Source organism: Pseudorca crassidens, chromosome 4 (assembly GCF_039906515.1).
Source record: "Pseudorca crassidens isolate mPseCra1 chromosome 4, mPseCra1.hap1, whole genome shotgun sequence".
Lineage (NCBI taxonomy): Eukaryota > Metazoa > Chordata > Mammalia > Artiodactyla > Delphinidae > Pseudorca > Pseudorca crassidens.
Window position 1 is genome coordinate 106,202,734 of NC_090299.1, and position 25,363 is coordinate 106,228,096.

The window sequence follows — 25,363 nt, forward strand, 5'->3', positions numbered from 1 at the left end:
TACACACAGAGTCATGACCTGGTAAAATTTGAGAATTCCAAGGATATAAAGTCTAGAAAGATTCCAGGGGGGTGTTGTTAATAAGAGAATTAAAACTCAGATTGATATTAGACTTTCCAGATACAAAACTAGATGCTAGAAGACAATTTGCAACGAAAAGAAATGAAGCACAATTATTTCTAAAAAGTCTAAACTGTAGAACAAGGTAATTTTTTAGAGATGTAAGCACTCTGAAAATTTAAAAGCCACAAACATTTCTGAATTTAGAGAATGTATGCCTTAACAACAAAAATGAATCCAAGAAAAGGACAGCCTTGGAATCATAAGACTAAGGAGTTAGAAAAGAAATTAGTAGAATATAATCTTTCATTAACATTTCAGGTAGTTGTTAATAAATAATTCCTTAAAGTTAAAAAAGTAAAAGCATATTAAAACAAATATATTACTAAAATTTCAAATTATTTAAAAAACAGTAAAGTCAAGTTTGAATGAAATAATGTCAAAAGCCTATGTTAAGGGAAAGGGAGCAACTAGTTACAAACAGTGTTTAATGCAATCCAATGCCTGCTGAAGAACAGGAAGAAAACATATTTTTCAAACTGGGAGGGAAATAGAATTTTAAAAACTCCAATTCAGTTAAAGACAAGGGGGTGGGGTGTGGGATAATAAGAAAATACATCTTCGCCATAATCTTCAATGTTAGGAAAAAGAACAAAGACCAAAAGACCAAGTTAATATAAAAGTGAATGGGAAAATTCCTCTTATTTTAAAACTGACATGTAGATTAGGATTTTAAAAAAAAAAAAAAAGGAAAAACTCAACTATATGCTATTACGAGAGAGATCTAAATTTTTTTGTCATAAAAGTTGAAAACAGAGGTGTGAAAAAGCAATCCCAGTCAAAGGTGCCATTATTAATATCAGTCAAAGAAGAATTTAAGGCAAAAAGCATTATATAGAAAAAAAACATTTCATAATGATAATAGATACAATACACCAGGAGTGTGTGATAGCTCAACTTCTTTGTACCCTAACAATATAACAGAAACATATAAAGTAAAAATACTGGAAATGTAAGCAACTGAAAATTCACACAACTTAGTGGGAAACTTTCCACACATCTTTCTCAGAAAATGAGGAAATCAAGTAGATTATGCAAAGATATGGACAATTCAGAAATAGAATTAATGAACTACACTTATATTTCATAGTAAAATAGACCTGATCATATCTTAAGCAAAGGAAAATCTCAACAGATTTTTTTAATACATTTTTAAAATTAATTACATTCTTGGTCCATTAAGCTAAAAGAAACTAAATATTATCAATAAAAGAATAACACTGTACTTGAAAATTTAAAAAGAAAAGAAAAAAAGCCTACTCATGAACTCTCAGAATACGGAGGAAAAGAAAATTAAAATTGTGAGCATATTATTTCCAATGGAATTTGGTCATAGCAATCCTTACAGAAAAATTTAGAGCATAAATGTATTCAGAAGAGCACAAGAAAGGTTTAAAATACATAAAAAGCTTCAAAAATAAAATACAAATCAAAATATATCAATATAATTTATAGTGATAAATATAGAAATGAAGTAATTCAGAGAGATACAAAAGTAATTAATAAACCCAAAAATTGCTTCTTGGGTAAGTCTAACAAGAAAGAAACAAGCCTTTGACAAGTCTGATTACAGAAAATCAGAGAAAGAAAAAAGTATAAGGAGAAAACTGAGCACAACTATACATCAATAAATGTGAAAGTCTAAACAAAATGGATGGTTTTCTAAGAAAAGAAATCATCAAAATTACCTCAAGGAAAGGTAGAAATGTAATAGAATATACCCATAGAAGAAATCTTAAGGGTAGTCCTTTCAGAAGGAACAGAACATTATTATCTTATTTACAAAGTCCAGAAATCAGATGGTGAAACTCCCTAGCTCATAAGCATAAATAACCCTATTAGCAAACCTAAACAGAAAAAAAAAAACTAAACAAAACAAAAACTTAAATAAAACACCATTAGAAAATTCAGCAGTTGTGTAAAAAGTATAGCACACACATATATGAAAGGGGATCAAGAAGACATTAAGAAATACAATTAATGTGTGATCTTCCCCTACCTGGAATGCTTTTCCCAATGCTTTCATCATTCTTCAGGTCTTAAGTTTATATTTTACCTTCTCAGATGATAATATCAAAGGAGGTACTCTCCTCATCTCTCTACCATACCATTCTCTTTATTTCCTCCACAGTACTACCACAGTCTAAAATTATCTTGTCCTTGGGTACTTGCTTATTATCTCTCTTCTCCATATAAAAAAGAGAGGAACCATTCAGACTTAGTGCTATCACCAAGTTTGTGGCAAAGTTCCTGGCACAATGCAATATCCGATATTGCAAGTATCCAAATACTTGCTGAATAAATACTAAAAATGAGAAACACCATTACCAATATTAGGTCAATGTATTAATGTAATTCACTACATTAAAATGTTAGACGTGAAAAGAATAATGTATCATCTCAACAAAAACACATGATAAAATACAATATCTATTACCATGGAAATACCTGGTAAGCCAAGAAGGACACTTTTGTTCTTGACAATGTTTTCTATCAGAAATCTAAGGCATATATAAATGTAGAAGTTTAAATATTAGAAGCATTCCATTTAAATCAGAAAAGATGCCCAAATCAGAACTAGTAGGGAAAAGATCTGGAAACCTAACCAATGCAATAAGACCAGAAAACAAAACAAAACGAACAAAAAAACAAAATAGTGAAGTAAATACTGAAAAAAGTAAACAACAAAATGCCATCATTTGCAGAAAACATAATAATCCTTCTAGAAATTTCAAGAGAATCAATTGAAAATTAAGTAAATGGTAAGATCAACGTACAAAAATCAATAGATTTCCTATATAGTAGCAATAACCAATTGAAAAATAAAGTGCAAAATGGAAGAAAAGATGTAATTCACAATAACAACAAAAACTACAAAATACCCAGGAGTAAACCTAACAAGAAAAATGTAAGACCTACATGAAAAAAAACGATAAAACTTTACTAAAGGACATAAAAGAACACCTGAAGAAATGGAGAGGCATACCATGTTCCTGGATGGGAAGATTCAATAGTGTAAAGATGTCAATTCTCCCCAAATTAATCTGTAAATTCAATGCACTTCCAATCAAAATCCCAAAGGGATTTTTAATGGAACTTGACATGTTGATTCTAAAGTTCATCTGGAAGAGAAAATACACAGAAATTGCCAAAATTTTTTTGAAAAAGACAATGGGGAGGGGTGCCCTACCAGATGTCAAATATAAAATGACAATCATCAAAACAATGGAGTATTAAATCCAGAACAAATATATTTTGGACCTTTAAAATATGATAGAGATTGTATATCAAGTCAGTGGAAAAAAAGACATATCGTTCAATAAATTATTTTGGGAGAATGGTTACAAAACTGAAAAAATTAGTTAGGTCCCAACCACAGAATATATATTCTAAAAATTCCAGATGAATTAAAATCTACTAGAAACATAAATAAAACTAAAGAAGTAGTGGAAGAAAATATAAGAGACTAAATTACTATAAGAAGGCTTTTCTGGAAAGACACAAAACCTAGAAGCTAGGAAGGAAAAGACTGATAGACTTTGACAGTATAAAAATGAAAAATCCAAAGATTCCATAAAGTAAGACAATTGACAGGTTAGGAGAAAATGTTATAAAATGTGATGAGTATATTATAAACAGAATTATAAAGAATTCCTAAAATTTCAGTAAGAAAAAGGCAAATCCCGCAATGGGCAAAATGATATGAGTAGGCAATTTACACAAGACATAACAAATGACCAATAAATATGCTCAACTTCACTGGGAATCAGGTAAATACAAATTAAAGTGTGGTATTATTCTTTATCCATTGACAGATAATGCCTATTTTGGAGAATAAATTGGCAGAATCTATAATAGACATTTTAAAATGCAGTTTTCCTTCTAAGAATTTAGTGTACAGAAATACTTGTATATGTAAGCAAAAAAATATGTACAAGGATGTTCATTAAAGTATTGATTATAACAGAAAAAAATCTAAGTAATCCATATGCCCATCAACAGAATAAGTTAAATAAATTATACTATGAAATAATAAATAATCATCTAAAGAATAAAGTAGGTCTCATATAAAAGCCTACATCACGACTATCTAAGGTACGTATCCTGCTCATTCTGTCCCTTCACTTTTCATCTCTTTACACTTCATTATTTATCTTTATGAAACTTAACAATATAGTTACATTTTCCCCCCAACTTGTTTATTATCTTCTTCTTACTTGAATATAAATTCACTTAGGCAAGGACCATATTTTGTTCCTTGCTCTGTCCTTTGCAACTAGAACAGAGTCGTAAACATAAAAATATTTCTTGAATAAATACATGAATACTGATGTAGAAAGATATCAACATTACATCAGGTGAAAAATGCCTCAGTAAAGCAGGCGTGGTATGCGTCTGCTTAAGTTGATTTTAAAAACAAAATGTATGTGTACAAGAACACAAACAAAACATTTCAAGATATATAAACCCAAGCGATTAACAGTGTAATCAAAGAGTGAAATCAATGAGAGAATTTTACAGTTTTACTTGTCTGTACCCTTCTATATTGCTTACCTTTAAAAACAACAAAAAAAAAAGACCACGTAGTTTCCTATTATGTAATCTTCGCAAATAATTTAAAAACAACCTTTAGATCTTCAAAGAAAAATATCAAGAACTTATTTCCATATTTCTAACAAAAATTCCAAAAGAACTACCATAATAATTTGTATTATTTTGAGGTATATAGGATTAACTTGCTGGTACATGTAATTCAGTCTGAAACACACATGCAACCCAATTATTTTTAAATGAATGAAAAAAGTCTTGGCATCAAAGTCAGTCATTGTAAGATTCAGTTACAGCAACTGCTTGGTTTCCCAAGAGAAGAAAAATCAGGAGAATATTATATTCTTTCCCTTCATTTTTTTCCCTTCTGTACCCAATTAAATTTTTTTGAAAGTCAGGTTTATTGAAGTATAATTTCGAATATATTCACCCATGTTTAGTTGTATAAATCTGTGAATTTTGACAACTAGTTACGTAATTGCCACCATAAACAAGATAGACAATATTTCTTATATTCAAAAATTTCTCTTGTTCCTTTATAGGCAATCTCTTACCATTACCCTCTGCCCCTAGTGATCATGTTTTCTGTTACTTTCATTTTCTCTTTTACAGAATGAAATGGAATCATCCAGAGTTTTGAGTGCAGCTTCTTTCACAAATGCACAATGGCTTTAAGATTCATCTACCCTACAGCATGCGTTAGCAGTTCATTCCATTTTATTGCTGAATAAAAGTTTTTTTAAACTTACCTGACTAGGATCTCTAGCACTATGTTGAGTAGGAACGATGAGAATGGGCAACTCTGCCTTGTTCTCAACCTTAGGGGAAAAGCATTCATTCTCATCGTTAAGTATGACATTAGTTCCAGGTTTTTCATAAATACCCTTTATGAGGTTAAAAAAATTCTCAGCAAACACAAGAATTCTCTGAAAATTTTGCTGAAAATTTTTTCAACAATGCATGTTGAATTTTGCCAAATTCTTTCTGTGTATATAGTGAGATTATAAAATAATTTTTCTTGAGTATATAAATGTAGTGAATTACACTGATTGATTAGCAAATGTTAAATCAACTTTGCATTCCTAGAATATACACCATTTGTTCATGATGTATAATCTTGTTTATATATTGCTAGATTCTGTTTACTAATATTTTGTTAGGATTTTACATCTAGGTTCATTGCATACTGGTCTATAATTTTCTTATAATATCTTTGCTTGCGTTTTGGTATTAGGGTAATAATGCAGGTCTTATGAGTTGGAAAGTGACTCCTCATCATCTATTTTCTGGAAAAGTTTCTGCAGAATTTGAACTATGTCTTCCTTTAATGTTTCATATAATTCACAGATGAAGCCATTCAGATGTGGAGTTTTCTTTGCTGGAGGGTTTTTAATTAGAAATACTATTTCTCTGTTAGATATAATATTCTGGTTATTTATTTATCTTGAGTGAAATTTGATATTTTGTGTTTTTCACAGAATTGTTCATTTCATCTAAGTTAAATTAGCTGGCAAAGTAATTCATAATACTCCCTTATTAACCTTTTAATGTATATGGATGGGATAGCTTGTCTTTTCTCTCTTTCAATCACTTTCAATGATTCTTTCAGAGAACCTACTTCCAACTTTCAGTTTTATTTTCTTTGTTGTTTTTATTTTCAATTTCATTAATTTCTACTATTATGTTTATTTATTTTTGTTACTTTATATTCTACTGTTATATTATTGCTTGCATTCTGCCTGCTTTGGTTTAATTTGCTCTTCTTTTTCCAATTTCTTTTCTTTAAATTTATTTTTAATTAATTATTTATTTACTTCTGGTTGCATTGGGTCTTCATTGCTGTGTGCGTACTTTCCCTAGTTGTGTCGAGTGGGGGCAGTTCTTTGCTGTGGTGTGCGGGCTTCCCATTGTGATGGCTTCTCTTGTTTCGGAGCATGGGCTCTAAGCGCGTGGGTTTCAGTAGTTATGGCATATGGGCTCAGTAGTTGTGGCTCACAGGCTCTAGAGAGCAGGCTCAGTAGTTGTGGTGCATGGGCTTAGCTGCTCCCTGGCATGTGGGATCTTCCCAGACCAGGGCTCAAACCCATGTCCCCTGCATTGGCAGGTGGATTCTTAACCACTGCACCACCAGGGAAGTCCTTCAATTTCTTAATGAAGAGCTTGAGGTCACTGACTTTACTCTTTTTTAATATAAGCATTTAATGTTATAAATTTCCCTCTAAGCATTGCTTTAGCTGCATACCACAAATTCTGATTTATTTCATTCAAGTCAAAATATTCTCTAATTTTCCATGTGGCTTCCTCTTTGACCTATATATTATTTTTAAGGTATGTTATTTAATTTCTAGATATTTGGGGGTTTTCCAGAGATCTTTCCATTTTTTATTTTTAGTTTAATTCCATTAGTCAGAGAACACAGAAACTTTTAATCAAAGTCAAAATAAGCTTGAAGTTTTATAGGAATTTTAAATAAAGTTAATGGAATGATAATTGACAGAAAGTCATACTGTACCAAAGCTGTATGCTTAAAAATGATAAAATTTTACTATTCAATAAACATCAAATATGAGAAGGTTAAAAGTCAATTAAAAAGAAAGATTTCTAGTATCAATATTTCTTTTATATTTAACAAAAAAAAGAATGCTCCATTCTAAGAATCCTAAATTTTTGAAGGTGGAAAGGATCTTAAACATCACCTAATCAATGATAACCTATTCTCATGGTTATACATTGAACACTTACACCTTTTTCTAACTCTGAAGTTTTATATTTTAATATCTAGCCTCTATAATTCTATCATTTTGCTATTATCTATTAAATCTGTATTTAACTGCATTCTAGGATCCTAAACCTTTCCTCTTTCGTTTAGTCTATCTGTTCCCTTCTGGATCATTTCTTTCCCGACCAATTCACAAATAAATGTGCCCACCATCTCAAGTATTTTCTAATCACGCCCTTCTGAGCTTCTCTTCCTTGACTAACTCATTTAAATACTAATATGTCCCCTTTGTTTCATCTTGAGTCTTTTTGTTTGTTTAAGTTATATTTAAGTTAGGTAAGTTAACAAGGTAACGTCATCTATATACACGTTTTTGTTGTGTTTTTTTTGCGGTACGCGGGCCTCTCACTGCCGTGGCCTCTCCCGCCGCGGAGCACACGCTCCAGACGCGCAGGCTCAGCGGCCATGGCTCACAGGCCCAGCCGCTCCACAGCATGTGGGATCTTCCCGGACCGGGGCACGAGCCCGTGTCCCCTGCATCGGCAGGCGGACTCTCAACCACTGTGCCACCAGAGAAGCCCTACAAACACGTTTTAACTGATAATTTCAAATATCAGTTTCCACTGATCTGGATGTGCTACAGGCACCTCAATTAAACATATCTTAAATTGACATCTTTCTGTATTCCCCATCTCCAAGAAAAGAAAGCTCTTCTTCCTCCTGTATTTTTTCTCAGAGGAACGTACAGAGCCTTGCCTTTACTATCTTCACTGTCTCACTGCCTCCACTGCTCAGAGATAATACTCTACAATGGACAGCAACAGAGGGGACAGACTATCATCCAAATAAATGACTGAACCCTATCTAAGTTATATATGTTTTAGGTTTTATATATATAATTTAAATAAATAATATATATATAAAACCTAAAACTTAATCAAGCACAAATAATTAAAAGTCAGATTTCTAAGTATTCCAATTCCTTTTAAAATGTAAATCAGATTTATGACTTTTTTGTTAAAAACTGGCCAATGGTTCCCATTTCACTTAAAGCAATGCCAAAGTCTTTACAATGTCCCAAGGTAGGAAAAATTATTATGTTTCACTGACTTATGTAACCAAAGCTCTAAGAACACAATAGGTACTCAATAAAATAATTGCTAAATGAATAATTTCCAATATTTGGGTAAGATCTAAAAAAAAGAATATTCTTGGCATATCAAACAATGGTGAGCAGCAGCATTAGGACACTAGATACTTGCTCACTTAAATTCATAAATATTTCTGTACCATATTTGATAAATTTCAGTAATAACTGGAACAGATCACTGCTATCTATTATAATACTTTCCGTTATCCATTAATTTTACTTTATTTGAGTCGAGGTAGTATTTAAAAGGAGGTACATTTTTTATGCCATGTAATAAGAATAAAGCCACTACTTCTGCTCGCTTGTGATTTTCACTAAATTTTAAAATCCTGAAACTAGAAAAAATGGTAACCCTTTCATAGGTGAGGCTTTAGAACATCTGTATTATCAATCTCAATGAACTTACAAAAAGATACCTTTTAATTTTAAAATTAATTGTATTTTGCATAGAAATGAGTCCTAAAAATCTGAATTTATATATAGAAGCCAAATAGACTATACAACCAAATAAAGGGTAAAGCAATGCTTACCCCCCTCCACCCACACCAAAAAATGCTTCAAAAAACGGTCAATCACCTTGTCATGCTTCCTTGTTTGGGGAAGACACATTAGTCCAAAACAGTGCAAGACTAAGATATAAATATATACAAAATTCACATGATAATTTTTTAAGGCAAAGAAATATAACAAGGTTAAAACTTTATTCCCAGTCTTCAATTCTAAATGCTGGATGGATGTTATTATAAAGAAACCTTTCAAAGAGCACATTTTAAACTACTCAGTAAATGATTTCACTGTAGCAATCAAGAATACATAGCTACATAGAGGAAAAATGAAAACCCCAACTGTCTTAAGCTATAAGAATAGGTGTTTGTGGCTTTAGATTCAGTCATTATAGACAGCTGTGAAAGTACTTTATCTCACTAATCTTAAACTGAAAGAAAGATGTATTTTGGCAAGCTGTGCTAATGACCCAAAACATTGTGTTAAAGACATGTATGTCAAGGTATATGTGAAGAATAATGAATAAAATTATTTCATAAAATGTTAGTGTGGACAAGAATCAATATTTTTCAAAATTACTTCATAAAGTAAGTAGACATTTAAGTAGATCCTCTATATCCTAAAGTTTATACTTATGTAGCTGTTTCAAGTAACTAAATTCCTTGCTTAGCACTGACCTCAAGAACCATTTCAAAGGACTGAAATGTACTAAGAGCTCTCCCTAACAAAGTTTGTGAGGATTTTTTGGCATGACCTGATAAAAGGTTCACAAAATTACTCAAATGGCCTCTGGAAATTATACTGCTCTTTTCAAGCTGTAATTAAGTAACTCTTACTCTGGAATAATTTTACTAGACATACATAAAATCAGAATCATGAAAATACATGCCTAGGAAAAAAAACTCAAACTTTGTCCTATCTTGGTTTCCTCAGTGAAATCTTACTTTTTAAGTTCACTGATTTTGTTGTCTGCTGGCAGACAAGAAGTAGCAGGCATGCCAGTTTGCGTCACAGTGTTTCCACAAAAGTTTTGTTTCCATCCTCGGAATAGGACTATTTTGCAGTGAGTTAACGCAAATATGAAATTTAAATATCTTAAATTACAAAGATTAAAAATTAATTATCATTTACATTATTAAAAGAATCTTCACGGCCAATTCAACTCACTAGATTTTCTTAGCTAATTAATTTGGATGTGAGTCTTAATAATGAGATCCGTAACTCCTGGTTGATAGGATCTATGTCTTTACTAATCTATTTCTACCATAACACTTCACACATCAAATGTCACAAACATAGCATATTTTATTTACTACATTTAAAATGTTTGAAAGAAACTAATACATTCAATTTTCAGAAAAAGCTTTGTAAGCGTTCTCTAACTAAAATGTTCTATTTCTCTGCTGGTTATCAAGAACTCAGGATGCATTCTGAATAGCACCCTTTTAGCCTCAAACTCCCCAACAAACACTCTAAACTGAGCAGCTCTGAAATAGTTAGCTCTTCTGTTGCTAATACATACTACCCACAGTAAGAAGGGTTCTTGTGGTAGAAGATGGAAAAGCAGTTATTATGCAAATACCACTGGTCTTATATTCTTATAGTCATATAGTAAATACTGTTTACATTATGGAAATCAAGGTTTATGCAATGTTTATGGCATAGACAATTGTGCTATAACACAATAAATGCATCCTGACGAACCTCACATTCTGCAAAATAGCACATTAAAAATAATGACTTAGGGAAAAAATAGGACTAGGGACATTCCACTCAAAACTTAAGCAACTCTAATCAGAACACCACAAATAAAGAAATATGTCTTAACTTTTAAAAGAAAAGAGAACCCTGTTACAGCACTTTCAAGAAAGAACATTTAGCCAAACTAAGCCAAGACAAAGAAATTCAGGTGGATGAGAATCACATTAAATATATTATTTACTCTTTGACTTGGGGTATTCAAGTGTGTTAGTATACTTTACATTCAGCTTCTATTATCCAGTGGTACAAAACCTAAAAATATTGGAAAAACCATGTATGAACCAAAGTACCCTCAGCCTTATATTACTGCCATCATTCACCTTAGATATCCATATGTATGATCTAAATCAACACATTTTTGAAATTACCCCAGGAAAACAAATATAGACTAGAATTGTCCCAAGCAAACTGAAACATGGTCACTGCATCTATTTAATAATTGTACGTGAGCATTCATTTGCTTTAAATAAACATTCAATGGAGCAGAACAGTTTTACTAAAATATCACTGACTTCGATCCATTACATAGTCATGATAATAAAGTAATATAAATTATTATTTAATTAGCAATAAAATATTTAAGTCTATACACCGAACTCCTTAAATTACCCAAACACATCATTTACTTTAGTTTCTCTTTGCAAATGAAAATCCCATTTGTTGCACTGCAAATGTACACCCAACAAATTAACTCAATAGTTATGGGCACTATGTTCCATTTGATAAAACGTTATTTAAGAATATGTCTACTTGACACTCAAAAGCTCAAGACTTCCTAAGAAATGTGTCTAAGTTGTCTATAAGATATGCTGGCAAGCGGGCCCGCCCCGCACTCCGTGCCCCTCCCTACCCCCGGGCCTGAGTGAGCCAGAGCCTCCGAATCAGCGGCTCCTTTGACCCCGTCCTGTCTGAGCAAAGAACAGACGCCCTCCGGCGACCTACACGCACAGGCGGGGCTAAATCCAAAGCTGAGCCCCTGGGAGCTGTGAGAACAAAGAAGAGAAAGGGAAATCTCTCCCAGCAGCCTCAGAAGCAGCGGATTAAAGCTCCACAATCAACTTGATATACCCTGCATCTGTGGAATACCTGAATAGACAACCAATCATCCCAAATTAAGGAGCCCTGTGGATGAAAGGCTCTTGGTGCTGCAGCCAGGAGTCAGTGCTGTGCCTCTGAGGTGGGAGAGCCAACTTCAGGACACTGATCCACAAGAGACCTTCCAGCTGCACATAATATCAAACAGCAAAAATTTCCGAGAGATCTCCATCTCAACGCCAGCACCCAGCTTCACTCAACGACCAGCAAGCTACAGTGCTGGACATCCTATGCCAAACAACTAGCAAGACAGGAACACAACCCCACCCATTAGCAGAGAGGCGGCCCAAAATCATAATAAGTCTACAGACACCCCAAAACACACCACCAGACGTGGACCTGCCCACCAGAAAGACAAGATCTAGCCTCATCCACCAGAACACAGGCACTACTACCCTCCACCAGGAAGCCTACACAACCCACTGAACCAACCTTAGCCACTGGGGACAGACACAAAAAACAACAGGAACTACGAACCTTCAGCCTGCAAAAAAGGAGACCCCAAACACAGTAAGATAAGCAAAATGAAAAGACAGAAAAACACACCACAGATGAAGGAGCAAGATAAAAACCCATCAGACCTAACAAATGAAGAGGAAATAGGCAGTCTACCTGAAAAAGAATTCAGAATAATGATAGTAAGGTTGATCCGAAATCTTGGAGATAGAATGGGCAATAGAATGGACAAAATGCAAGAATCAGTTAACAAGGACCTAGAAGAACTAAAGATGAAACAAGCAACGATGAACAACACAATAAATGAAATTAAAAGTACTCTAGATGGGATCAATAGCAGAATAACTGAGGCAGAAGAACGGATAAGTGACCTGGAAGATAAAATAGTGGAAATAACTACTGCAGAGCAGAATAAAGAAAAAAGAATGAAAAGAACTGAGGACAGTCTCAGAGACCTCTGGGACAACATTAAACGTACCAACATTCGAATTATAGGGGTTCCAGAAGAAGAAGAGAAAAAGAAAGGGACTGAGAAAATATTTGAAGAGATTATAGTTGAAAACTTCCCTAATATGGGAAAGGAAATAGTTAATCAAGTCCAGGAAGCACAGAGAGTCCCATACAGGATAAATCCAAGGAGAAATACACCAAGACACATATTAATCAAACTGTCAAAAATTAAATACAAAGAAAACATATTAAAAGCAGCAAGGGAAAAACAACAAATAACACACAAGGGAATCCCCATAAGGTTAACAGCTGATCTTTCAGCAGAAACTCTGCAAGCCAGAAGGGAGTGGCAGGACATATTGAAAGTGTTGAAGGAGAAAAACCTGCAACCAAGATTACTCTACCCAGCAAGGATCTCATTCATATTTGATGGAGAAATTAAAACCTTTAGAGACAAGCAAAAGCTGAGAGAGTTCAGCACCACCAAACCAGCTCTACAACAACTGCTAAAGGAACTTCTCTAGGCAAGAAACACAAAAGAAAGATTTAAATATAAGACCTGGAACCATAAAACTTCTAGAAGAAAATATAAGCAGTAAGCTTTCTGACATTAATTTTAATCTTTTTTTTTCTTTTTTTTGGATATGTCTTCTCAGGCAAGGGAGACAAAAACAAAAATAAACAAATGGGACCTAATCACACTAAAAAGCTTTTGCCCAGCAAAGGAAACTATCAACAAAATTAAAAGGCCACCTACTGAAAGGGAGAAGATATTTGCAAACAGTATATCTGGAAAGGGGTTAATATACAAATTATGCAAAGAACTCACAAAGCAGAAAAACAAACAACCTGATTAAAAAAAGGGCAGATACCTGAATAGGCATTTTCCCAAAGAAGACATACAGATGGACAACAGGCACACAAAACGATGTTCAACATCACTAATCATCAGAGAAATGGAAATCAAGACCACAATGAGGTAACACCTCACACCTGTCAGAATGGTTATTACCAAAAAAGACAACAAATAAGTGTTGGCAAGGGTGTGGAGAAAAGGGAACCCTTGTGCACTCTGGTGAGAATGTAAATTAATGTAGCCACTATGGAAAACAGTATGGTGAGTCCCCGCAAAAATTAAAAATAGAACTACCACATGACCTAGCCTGGGGATTTACATGAAGAAAACAAAAACATTAATTAGAAAGATATATGCACCCCGATGTTCATTGCAGCATTATTTTAAACAGCCAAGATATGGAAGCAACCTTAGTGCCCATCAATAGATGTATGGAAAAAGAAGATGTAGGGTGTGTGTGTGTGTATGTGTGTGTGTGTGTGTGCATGTGTGTGTGTGTGTGTGCATGCATACACACATATATATATATACACACAATGTAAATCTTGCCATTTACAACAACATGGATGGATCTAGAAGGTATTATTCCAAGTGAAATAAGTCAGACAAAGACAAATACTGTATGATTTCACTTATATGTGGAATCCAAAAGACAAAATAAATGAACAAGCTTAATAAAACAAAAAGCAGGATTATAGATACAGAGAAAAAAAAACCAGATGGTTGCCACAGGCGTTGGGTGTGGGAGAAGTAAAGAAATAGGTAAGGGAGATTAAGAGGTACAAACTTCTAGTTGCAAAATAAGTGCGTCAAGAGTATGAAATATACAGTGTGGGGAATATAGTCAATAACTATAACATTTTTGTATGATGACAGATTGTAACTAGACTTACCATGGTGATCATTTTGAAATGTATAGAAATATCAAATCACTGTGTCGTGTAAAAGTTGCTTACATAACGTTGTAAGTCAATTATAAATATAATTTAATACTGGTGTATGTTATATATAAAACTTATTAAGAGAGTAAGTCCTAAGAGTTCTCGTCACAGGGAAATTTTTTCTATTTCTTTAATTTTTACCTATATGGGATGACAGATGTTCACTAAACTTACTGTGATAATCATTAAAAAAAAAAAAAAAAAAAAAAAAAAGATTCCACAGAATGTTTCCTTGAGCAGTACTGCCTAATGAAAAAGCTTTTCAAATCCTTCTCTTCCATAAACATTTTCCATGAACTTGTAATAAACAGTTGTATTTCACTTATTTATTGTAATGTATACATTTTGATTCATAGACATTCTCCTATTAGTAGCCACAAAAAATGACACATATCTTTATATATTAATCTAATAAATCTCTTTAACATTTGGAAAAAAAAAAAAGATATGCTGGCAAAATGGCTTTGAAATATATGCATATGCAAAATCTCATCCCAAATCCATATTTTTGTAAAAGAAAAAAGACAATTTGAATGTTGAAAGGCACATGATTTATAATTAATAACTTCAGATGTAATTCCTTAGTATAAATAGTCTAATATCAGAGAAAGAAAAAAAATTAAGATAATTTACTTTAGCATACTACAGCTTCACCCCAAATCACAAAGGAGATTAAACCAAAATTATAAAATTCCTTTCACTGGACATCCGGCCCCCACCACATATCCCCCAACAAAATCAAAGCCATCCTTTCCCAAAATGATACCCCAATACATTCTCCAATGAATTACATAATAAATGAGATGAGTCAGGAACAAAACAAATTACAAAGTTTTAAAACTGTGAAGGTAAAATATACTAGCTAAGGAAGGTGACCTAAAACTTACATAAAAAGATATATAAGAATTTGAAGAGTCTGCTATCAAAAACTTAACAAACTCTTCTGTGAGCAAATCCAAGAGAAAGTAGCTATAGTACATTCTAAAAATTCCCCATTCTCTTCCCAACACATCTCCTTCTATTCATGGCTCCATTTGCCTCAAATTATGGCAACAGGACATCAGCAATTATACCACAGCTATAGAAATTATTTCCACACTTGCCCCGGGCCCTTCCCCGTAGGCCGCTAAAAAATGTAGCCTCCCTCTGCAGGTGCCCATGCATGTTCGTAGGGCAGGAAGGGGGGGGGGGGGCAGAAGGAGAGGGAGACAAGAAAAGTGGGAGGAAAAGAAAAGTGGGGGGGGAAACTCCAGCAGGACAAAGAAATAGTCTCGCAGGCACTTTTCAGCAAGAAGTCATCTATTTACCTGAAGAAAACACTTTCTCAATTTTCCATTACCTTATATAAATATCCTCATTAATTTTACCTCTTCTAATCCCCTTCAAAACATTAACTGTAGGGCTTCCCTGGTGGCGCAGTGGTTGAGAGTCCGCCTCCCGATGCAGGAGACACGGGTTTGTGCCCTGGTCCGGGAAGACGGGAAGATGCCGCGGAGCGGCTAGGCCCGTGAGCCATGGCCGCTGAGCCTTCGCGTCCGGAGCCTGTGCTCCGCGGCGGGAGAGGCCACAACAGTGAGAGGCCCGCGTACAGCAAAACAAACAAACAAACAAACAAAACAAAACAAAAAAACCCATTAACTGTAGAGGCATACCCCAGAAATTTACAATTACAGTTCCCTCTGCCTGGAATTCACTGAGATTTTCAAATGCCTTGTTTCTTCTGAACATTCAGGTTTCTATTTAAATTTGTCATTCCTTACAGCAGTACTTTTTGACCCTATGAACCCTCCTCCTCTCTGTCATGGTCTACCCCCATCACCTTGACTTCATTTTTTAATAGTATTAATGATAATATTAAATTGTATTATTTATTTTCTAGTTAAATTATATACTGCCAGTCTTTTATATAAGTCCCAAGAAAGTAGGACCTTCATCTGTCTTTTTCACTGCTATAACCAAGAGCAGTACACCTAGGAGGCAGTCAATAAATATTTGTTGAATGACTATTATATCATTAAATATATTTAACTTTGACAAGTCCTTTATTTTGAGACCCTGAAATATGTCTCTATGCTTTTCATATTTTTTCATTGCCTTAAAAAAATTTCTGACAACAGAGTATATCCATGAAGTCTATCTTTTTCACCTAGAGGAGTATTATTGTAATGAAAACTCATACAGTTAGTATATATCCTTTTTTGAAGCTAGAAAAACATTAAACACTAAAAATGTTCTTGTGCTAACAAAGATTTACTTATATTTTTAACCCATCATGAATTTCAGAATCCTAAAAAAGAACACAGAAGAGCTTTTGTCTCTTGTCTGCATTGATTACAGAACAAAATAGGCTTATATTATAAAATAAAATAAAGACAGGAGGAACATTTTTGTCCAGATTATTTAAATATTGAAAAAGTCTATCATAATAGACTACAGAATCTCCCCACCTGAATTTTTTTAGAAAGTGCCAGCCAATTCAAAGGTCTGCTTCCATTCAGCATTTAATAAAGAAGCAACTTTACTTCCTCGATGCTATGGACTAAAATGCTTGTGTCCCTACAAAATCATATGTTGAAATCTACCTCACAATGTAATGCTATTAAGAGGTGAGGCCTTTGGGAAGTAATCAGGATTATATGTCATGAGAATGGAGCCCTCATGAATGGGATTAGTGCCCTTATAAGAGTCATAAGAGAACTTGCTTCCTCTTTTTGCTCTCCACCACATGAGTACAAGAAATCGGCTGTCTGCAACCTGGAAGAGGGTCCTCACTAGAACCTGACACCACACTGGTACCCTGAGATCTCAGACTTCCAGCCTCCAGAACTATGAGATGTAAATTTCTGCTGTTTACAAACCACTCAGTCTATGGTACTTTCTTATAGCAGCCTGAATTGACTAAGACATTTGGAGAGTTTGGGGGCATATCACTTCATATTTTCTTTATCCACACTCTTAGAGCAGTGGTTCTCAACTTTAGCTGTACACTAGAATTAACAGATAAAGTACTAATGCCTGGGCCACATCCTCAGATATTCTGATTTAATCATTCGGGGGTATTGGCTTGGGCATAAAAATTTTGAAAAGCTCTCTAGGTAATACAAATGCAAGACCAAGGTTAAACCACTGCTTAAAAGATAAAAGATTAATAACTCCATCATGAAAGTAGTTTACTATATGAAGACAAAAATAACTTCCCTTAATTGAAAAGCATTTAGCTGTTCTAACTGCCATTAGCTTTTGTTTACATTCAAAAACAGCCAAACATTTTATAAATCACATAAAAGACATCAGAACCTTTCTTTCTCATACTTTCTCTCCATTCACAGGTGGGCAGGGTCAGACTGTCTCCCTGTGAGCTGAACAAAGGCACTTTAGTTTAACATTCAGGCAGAGGGGCAGGGTTCTCTGAGGCAGGCCATTATGTATGATTATAATAACGAAAGCAATGAAAAGCAAGGGTTAAAGTAAAAGAAACAAATCTAACACAGAGTCAGATTTTGCTCTTCCCTGTTGCACTCTCAGGAAAGCAGGGTTGGTGCCCTGGGAGGTGTGTTAAGGGTGAAGCTCAATTATTAAATAAACACATCAAAATACCTCTAATGTACTCAGCACTATGCTAGGCACTGATGAATAAAACTGGATCACAGTAGTCTTGTAGTCAGGCATTCACCTCTACCTTTCAGATGCCCCCACCTCAACCAACACCATGATCACTCTCTCCTTTCCATCAGAGGTTGGACTGTATCAGGAATACAACTGTAATGCCAAATGTATACCTTTGGGGAACTAGTGTTCAAGTTTAACTACAGGTTTGTTGAATGTCAAGCTGTTTTTACTCAAGGATTACTCATAGGATTTAGTCAATCCTAGTAAAAAAGAAATTGATTCTGTAAAGAACAGGTATCTTGGAATATAAAATGACCTCACTACTCATCTGTTTAAATGGTGCTAGGGTAAAAAGTTAAGATTCTTATCTCATCACATCATGTATCGCAATATAAAATAAATTCTACTAAGACTGGATTAAAAACCATATAGACGAATATTATCTGATCTCCAGAAGAGGAAAGATGTTTTTAAATATAAAATAAGAGAAATTATTCAAAGAAAAAGACACACTTATATAAAAGTTTTGCAAAAAAATAAAAAGAGGGCTTCCCTGGTGGTGCAGTGGTTGAGAGTCCGCCTGCTGATGCAGGGGACACGGGTTCGTGCCCCGGTCTGGGAAGATCCCACATGCTGTGGAGCAGCTAGGCCTGTGAGCCATGGCCGCTGAGCCTGCGCGTCCAGAGCCTGTGCTCCACAATGGGAGAGGCCACAACAGTGAGAGGCCCGCGTATCGCAAAAAAAGAGAAAAACCATACCAAAAAAATGTAAATAACTCAGAAAAAATTCATCACATTTGACAAAGATTCACATCAATACATAAAGATTCTCTCAAAAAATAAAGCCACAATTTCCTTAGCAAAATGGCCAAAGGACATTTAAAAAATGTATTTCCAGTAGAAAAACTAACCCAGATATCCAACAATATAAATGCACAGTAAGTTATATTCTCAGGCTAGAATATTATGCAATCACCAAAAGAATTATTTTCAAGAAAAAGTAATAAAATAGAATAAAGCTCAAGGTATATATATTAAAAGGACATAAAATTCTAAAGTCTAGTAAAAATAAACCAGATGTGAGCAAAAAGATACAAATATTCATGTTTTTCCTTTATACTTCAAAATGTTTACACTAAATACATATTAATGTAATTAACAAAAAAGTTTCAAAATCCATACCCCTTGATCTAGAAATGTACAATAAGTTTTCCAAAATCTAAAGGAAAACACAGGAAAATACTCATTGCAGTATTATTTATAATAGCAAAAGAAGAAATAAAAGTCAATTTGACATATTTATTTGATATTTTCAGCAAATATTTAAGGACACAGCAAAATATAAATAAGGTGTGAGGGGAAAAAATAATCAAGACATATAATATTTTTAAATAACATGGTCCCAATTTGTTAAAAAGGTGCATATATCTGTATTTGCATAAAGAATGGACTGAAAGGAAACATATCAAAATATAACATTGTTCATTTTAACTTTCTTTGAACCATTTTACAATTTCCAAGTTTTCTATACGATTTTATAATTAATAAAGTTTTCCACCTCATTCCTAAAGACCTGACAATAGAGTGTTTGCCATTAGTAATAACCTGAAACAGTTTATTTTAAATTGCTTCAAAATGCAGCTGAGAGCAATTTTTAGAATTTTTCACTGAGTATGTTTAGGCCTCCTTAAAATGTACTATGAAACATAAGCATATTAGATGCTGGTATATAAACACAGTACTCTATCAACAGTTAACATTGGCAGTCAATTGTTTCACAAGTATCTGCAATGGAACTGCTCGACACTGAGTAAATATTGCATGTATAAAATATGAAATGACTTTACAACTAAACAGATGAGGGCTAGAAAGACTATAAGATGTGGCACTCTATTAGCCATGAAAGATAATTCATTGCAAATTTGCCATAACTTAGTCTATTTTAGTATAATTCTCTCCACAACCCAGAAGTTTAAATATAGTGACTATATGGTTTACAGTTACAACAAAATAACTGGCACTTGACTAAGATTCCCATCTCTTTTAAGACAATGGACAACAGGCAAAGAGGGGTATGATAACTGAAAAGAAAGAAGTGAACACTACTTCTCCATCTTTCCGCTATATCCAGCAGTATTTGAGGAAAACAAAGCAGAGAACTTAAGTCCTATTTAGTTCAGGAGACAAAGACCAGAGGTTGGAGAAGCTGAGAAAACTAAAATTTGTAAGGCAGAAAACTGGAGAGAAGAACCGGGAACAGAACCACTACGGACCTGTAATCTAACAACCACAGGGGCTCCCACAGAGCTGGGATACAAAAGATTCAACCAGACAGAGGAGAGGGATTTCACTGAACACTTGGGGTACTCGGTAGAGAATCCAGAAAGGTCACACATACGAATGAGTAGGGCTTCTCTAACTTTAGAGTATAGAATACTAGATAAGAATGCTTCAAAACAAGCCTCAAAAGAATGAAGCTTATTTGCAAGTAACCTGCTAGCCAAAATTAAATTCAATACTTTTTAAAGGACAATAATATTTAGACATTTGACAATGTTATATCACACTGTCCAACACCAAATAAAAATTACTAGACTTGCAAAGAAGCAAGAAAGTATGTCCTATAACTGGGGGAAAAAAAAACAGATAAACAGAAACAGACCTTAAAATGACAGGCATAGAATTAGCGAACAAGACTCTTAAGCTCTTTAAAATATGCTCAAAGACACAAAGAAAAATGTGAACATATTGAAGACAGAAATAAAAAATATAAAATTGAAAGATCACACAGAATTTCCATAGCTGAAAAACACAGTATTTGTTACTGAAAATTAACTGAATCACACTGCAGAGTAAAGGACCAATGAACCTGAGACAGAGCAATAGAAACTATCCAAACTAAAGCTCAAAGAGAAGAAGACTGAAAAAATGTACAGAGGCAATGCTACCTTTAGCAGGATGTAACAGTGTGTAATTCCGAGGAAGAGAGAGGAAGAGGACAGAAAAAAAAAAATACTTAAAGAAATATTGCTGAGAAATTCTTGAAATGAGAAAAATATAAGCTCACAAATTCAATAAGCTCAACAAATTTCAAGCAGGATAAACTCAACAAATTTCAAGCAGGATAAACACAAAGCAAACTGCACCAAGGCATGTAACAATAAACCCACTGAAAATCAATAATAAAGGAAAAAATCTTACAACACCTACAACGCTACATGCAGTGAAAATATCCTTCAAACCTAAGGGGAAATAGATATTTACAGACAAAACCTTAGAAAGTTTGTTGCCAGCAGACCTGCACCATAAGAAACATTAAGGAAAATTATTCAAGTGGATGTAAATTATTCAAGTAGATACCCAATAAAACTGAATTCGTGCAAAGTAATGAAGAACACCAGAGTGATACAAAAATGCATATCTTTTCCTCATTAAAAAAAATCTTTAAATAATAATAATCTATTCTGGAGATTCACAACATATGTAGAAATAAAATATATGGCAATAATTCCACAAGAGACACAGGAGAGAAATAAAATAAACTGGTATAATATTCCTAACATTATGTGTTAAGTGGTATATTATTATGTGAAGGCAGCTATGGGTTAAAATACGTATACTGCAAACCCTAAAACAACCACCTAAAAATAATAAAAAGAGGTATTAAGGCAACAGAGGTAATAAAGTGGAATACTAAAAATACTCAATCTAATAAAATACATTAACAATGGAAAAAGGGGCAATAACAAATGGGACAAGTAGAAAACAATTAGCAAGATGGTAGACTCAAACATAAAATATTGATAATTACATTTAGTGAAAATGGACCAAATACACTGACTAAAAGGCAAAATTGACAGTCTGGATAAAAAGGCAAGAGATAACTATATGCTGTCTATAAGAAACACACTTTAAATATAAAGACAGAGAGAGGTTAAAAGAATGGAGAAAGATATACCAACAAAGTAGAATCTAGACAAAACAAGGGATACTAACAAAGATAAAGAGGAACATTTAATTACATAAAAGGATCAATTTAGCAAGAAGACATAATAATCCTAAATGTTTATGTACCTCATAACCAACCTCCAAAATATAATGGAGCAAAAACTGACAGATCAGAAAGAAAACACGAGACTCTCCATAATTATAGTTGAAAATTTCAAAACTCATGTCTTAGTAGTTGGTAGACAAGTAGACAGAAAATCAGTCAGGATATAAAAGACTTGAACATTATTAATTAACATAATCTAATTGACATTTATGGTACATTCACCCCAACAACTGCAGAGAATATATTCTTTTTAGGTATGCATGGAATATTTACCAAAATGAACCATATTTTGGACCATAAAACAAGTTTCAATACATTTAAAAGAACTGAAATCAGAGTACAGTATATTCTCTGGCCACACATAACTGGAAACCTACAACACCCCAACATTTTAGAAATAAAACACTTTTACATAATCCACAGAACCGTTCTCAAAAATAGTTCCTCATCTGAACCACAGATGACCAAAAATGACTTGAATGACTATTTTCTCAATTCTCCCAAGTATGTTATATAAACAGTATCATTATACAGGCACAGGAGAAAAGAGATGTCTTAAGCATTAAAGTGTAATTCTCCCATGAAACCCCAGCTGAGAAAAGAATGAGTCAAAGAGGAAATCACAAGGAAAATTATAAAACATTTAGAACTAAGTAATAATGAAAACACAACACATAAAAATGTGTGGTATAACCAGTGTATGAAAAGGAAATTTATAGCTTTTGATACTCACAGTAGAAAAGAAGAAACATTAAAAATGCAAATTATCAATATCAGGATTGAAAGAGGGAAGATTATTACAGATCTTACCGTCATTTAAAGAGTACAAGACTGTTATGAACAACTCTATGTCAATTAATTCAACAACTTAGATTGAAATAGACAAACTCCTTACAATACTTAGAACTATCAAAACTGACAATGAAAAGCTAAACAGCTATATTTCTATCAAAGAAACTGACCTTTTCATTAAAAATTTTCCCACAAATAAAACACTAGGTATAGATGACTTCACTGGTCAATTCAAACAAGCTTTCAGAAAATAGAAGAGAAAGATATACTTCCAATCACTTTATGAGGCTAACATTTCTCTAATACAAAAATGGTCAAAGGTTTTTTAAGAAAAGAAAACTAAAGATCACTATGCCTTGTGAAGAACAATAATCTTTAATAATATACTAGTAAACCAAAGCCAGCCATATCCAAAAGGGGTCATACATCATGACCAAATGAAGTTTATCCCAAGAATACAAAGTTGGCTTAAAATCCAAGAGTCAATTAATATAATTCACACAATAACAGAATAAAAGAGGAAAATCATAGGATCATCTTAATAGAAACAGATAGAACACCCGACAATTCAATATCTTTTGAACCTAGGTGCCAAGTTCAGCTCTCACTAACCCACCTTAGAGGTGCTCACAGTACATGTTTTGAGTACAGTTGACCCTTGAACAACACGGTGGGGCGGCGGGCGGGGGGCGGTTAGCTGTGCTGACTCCCATGCAGCTGAAAGTCAGAAGCCTTACAGTAGGCCCTCTGTATCCATAGTTCTGCATCTGAGAACCAACTGTTCAACTGCCTGCAGATCATGTAGTATCAATACTTTAGTATGGATTTATTGAAAAAAAATCTATGTATAAGTGGACCTGCCCAGTTCAAGCCTGTGTTGTTCAAGGGTCAACTGTGTTATAGTTACATTTTAACATGCTCTTTTTTTTGTCTCCATTGATTCTTTTACTTCATATGTATTTTTGTAAGCCACATAAGTAACTTGGAACAAAGCAGAGAGTTATCAATAAATGTAAAATACCTTATTCAGTGAAATAAACTGAAATGCTTCAACTAAAAAAATATATATATATTATTTTTGATAATAAAAATTCCCAGCAAACTAGGGATAGAAGGGAATATCTCAACCAGATAAGAGAATCAAAAAATGAATATAGATAACATCATACTTAATTAGGAAAAACTAAACTTTTCCCCCTAACATCAGGAACAAGGCAGTGTTGTCCACAGATCACCAATTCTATTCAGCATTTTATTGGAGGTCCTACCTAGGGCAATAAAGGAAGAAATAAAAAATTAAAGGCATAAAAATAGGGGAGAAAAAACTGACTTAATTTGCAGTGGTGACCATGTATGTAGAAAATCCTACCATCAAACAATCCTGGTAGAACTAGTGAATTTAGCAAGCCAGTAGGATACAAGGTCAATATACAAATGTCCATTGCATTTCTATATATAAGCAACTGCCAAATAAAATATAAAGAATTATCATTCACAATAATTTAACAAAACATAAAACACTTAGGGGATAAAGGACATTAGAATATGCCACCCCAAAATATACCACTTTGGCATAAGGATTATTTTGACTGAAGGCAACTGAGAGGCAGATGCAGAAGGAACTCTATGCCCTACCCTTTTCTGCCTAAAAGAACACAAATGTCCCCTTTGTGAAGCATACCCTCCTGCCCTCTCCCAAACCAGGAAGAGGAGAAAGACTCAATCACTGGAGATGACTCTTTTCACTGGTGATGGCTCCAACTTAAGTCTGCATAAGAAACTTCAATAAATAATCCTTATCTACCAATTAGTTTTCCCATATAGTTACCTTCCTACAATTTACCACCCTAGAAGCCCAAATTCTTTTTCCTTTGGCTAGTCAGGACACAATTTATCACCCTTTGTTAAAATGGCATATAAGCTCCCAAGCCTAACTGCTTCTTTGGGTTTTCACTTCTTTTCTATGAGGCCCCCCCATGTGCATGTGTAATAAATCTTCTCTCCTGCTAATCTGCTATCAGTTTAATTTGCAGGTCTCAGTCACTGAATCTAAGAGGGTAGAGAAGTTTTTCCTCCCCTACAGGGACAAATTTAACAGAACATCTGCAAGGCCTGAACAGTGAAAACTACACAAAAGTTATGAGATAATTAAAGAAAATGTAAATAAATGGCCATCATGTGGGCCAACATTATGTGAGCTATACAAAATACATTTCTAAATCTGATATAGCCAAGAAACCATGAGTTTGCAACCTCTGCTCCGGATGTTCTAAATTTTATCCTTGAAACAAACCAGACCACCAAAAAAC

The 25,363-nt window shown here is 33.9% G+C and overlaps 1 protein-coding gene across 10 annotated transcripts in view; it reads right to left on the bottom strand.

Moving 5' to 3' along the window:
* The window catches only part of ANKRD17 (ankyrin repeat domain 17), a 163,841-nt gene that overhangs the window by 96,345 nt on the left and 42,133 nt on the right, over nucleotides 1–25,363 (bottom strand). Inside the window, exon 2 of one of the 10 annotated variants that reach the window (XM_067736244.1) lies at nucleotides 3,107–3,242. The exons of the other annotated variants lie outside the window; for them this stretch is intronic. Within the exon in view, the coding sequence (XP_067592345.1) occupies nucleotides 3,107–3,109 (3 nt within the window). The 5' untranslated portion in view covers nucleotides 3,110–3,242. The remainder of the gene's footprint in view (nucleotides 1–3,106; nucleotides 3,243–25,363) is intronic. 10 annotated transcript variants of the gene reach the window in all.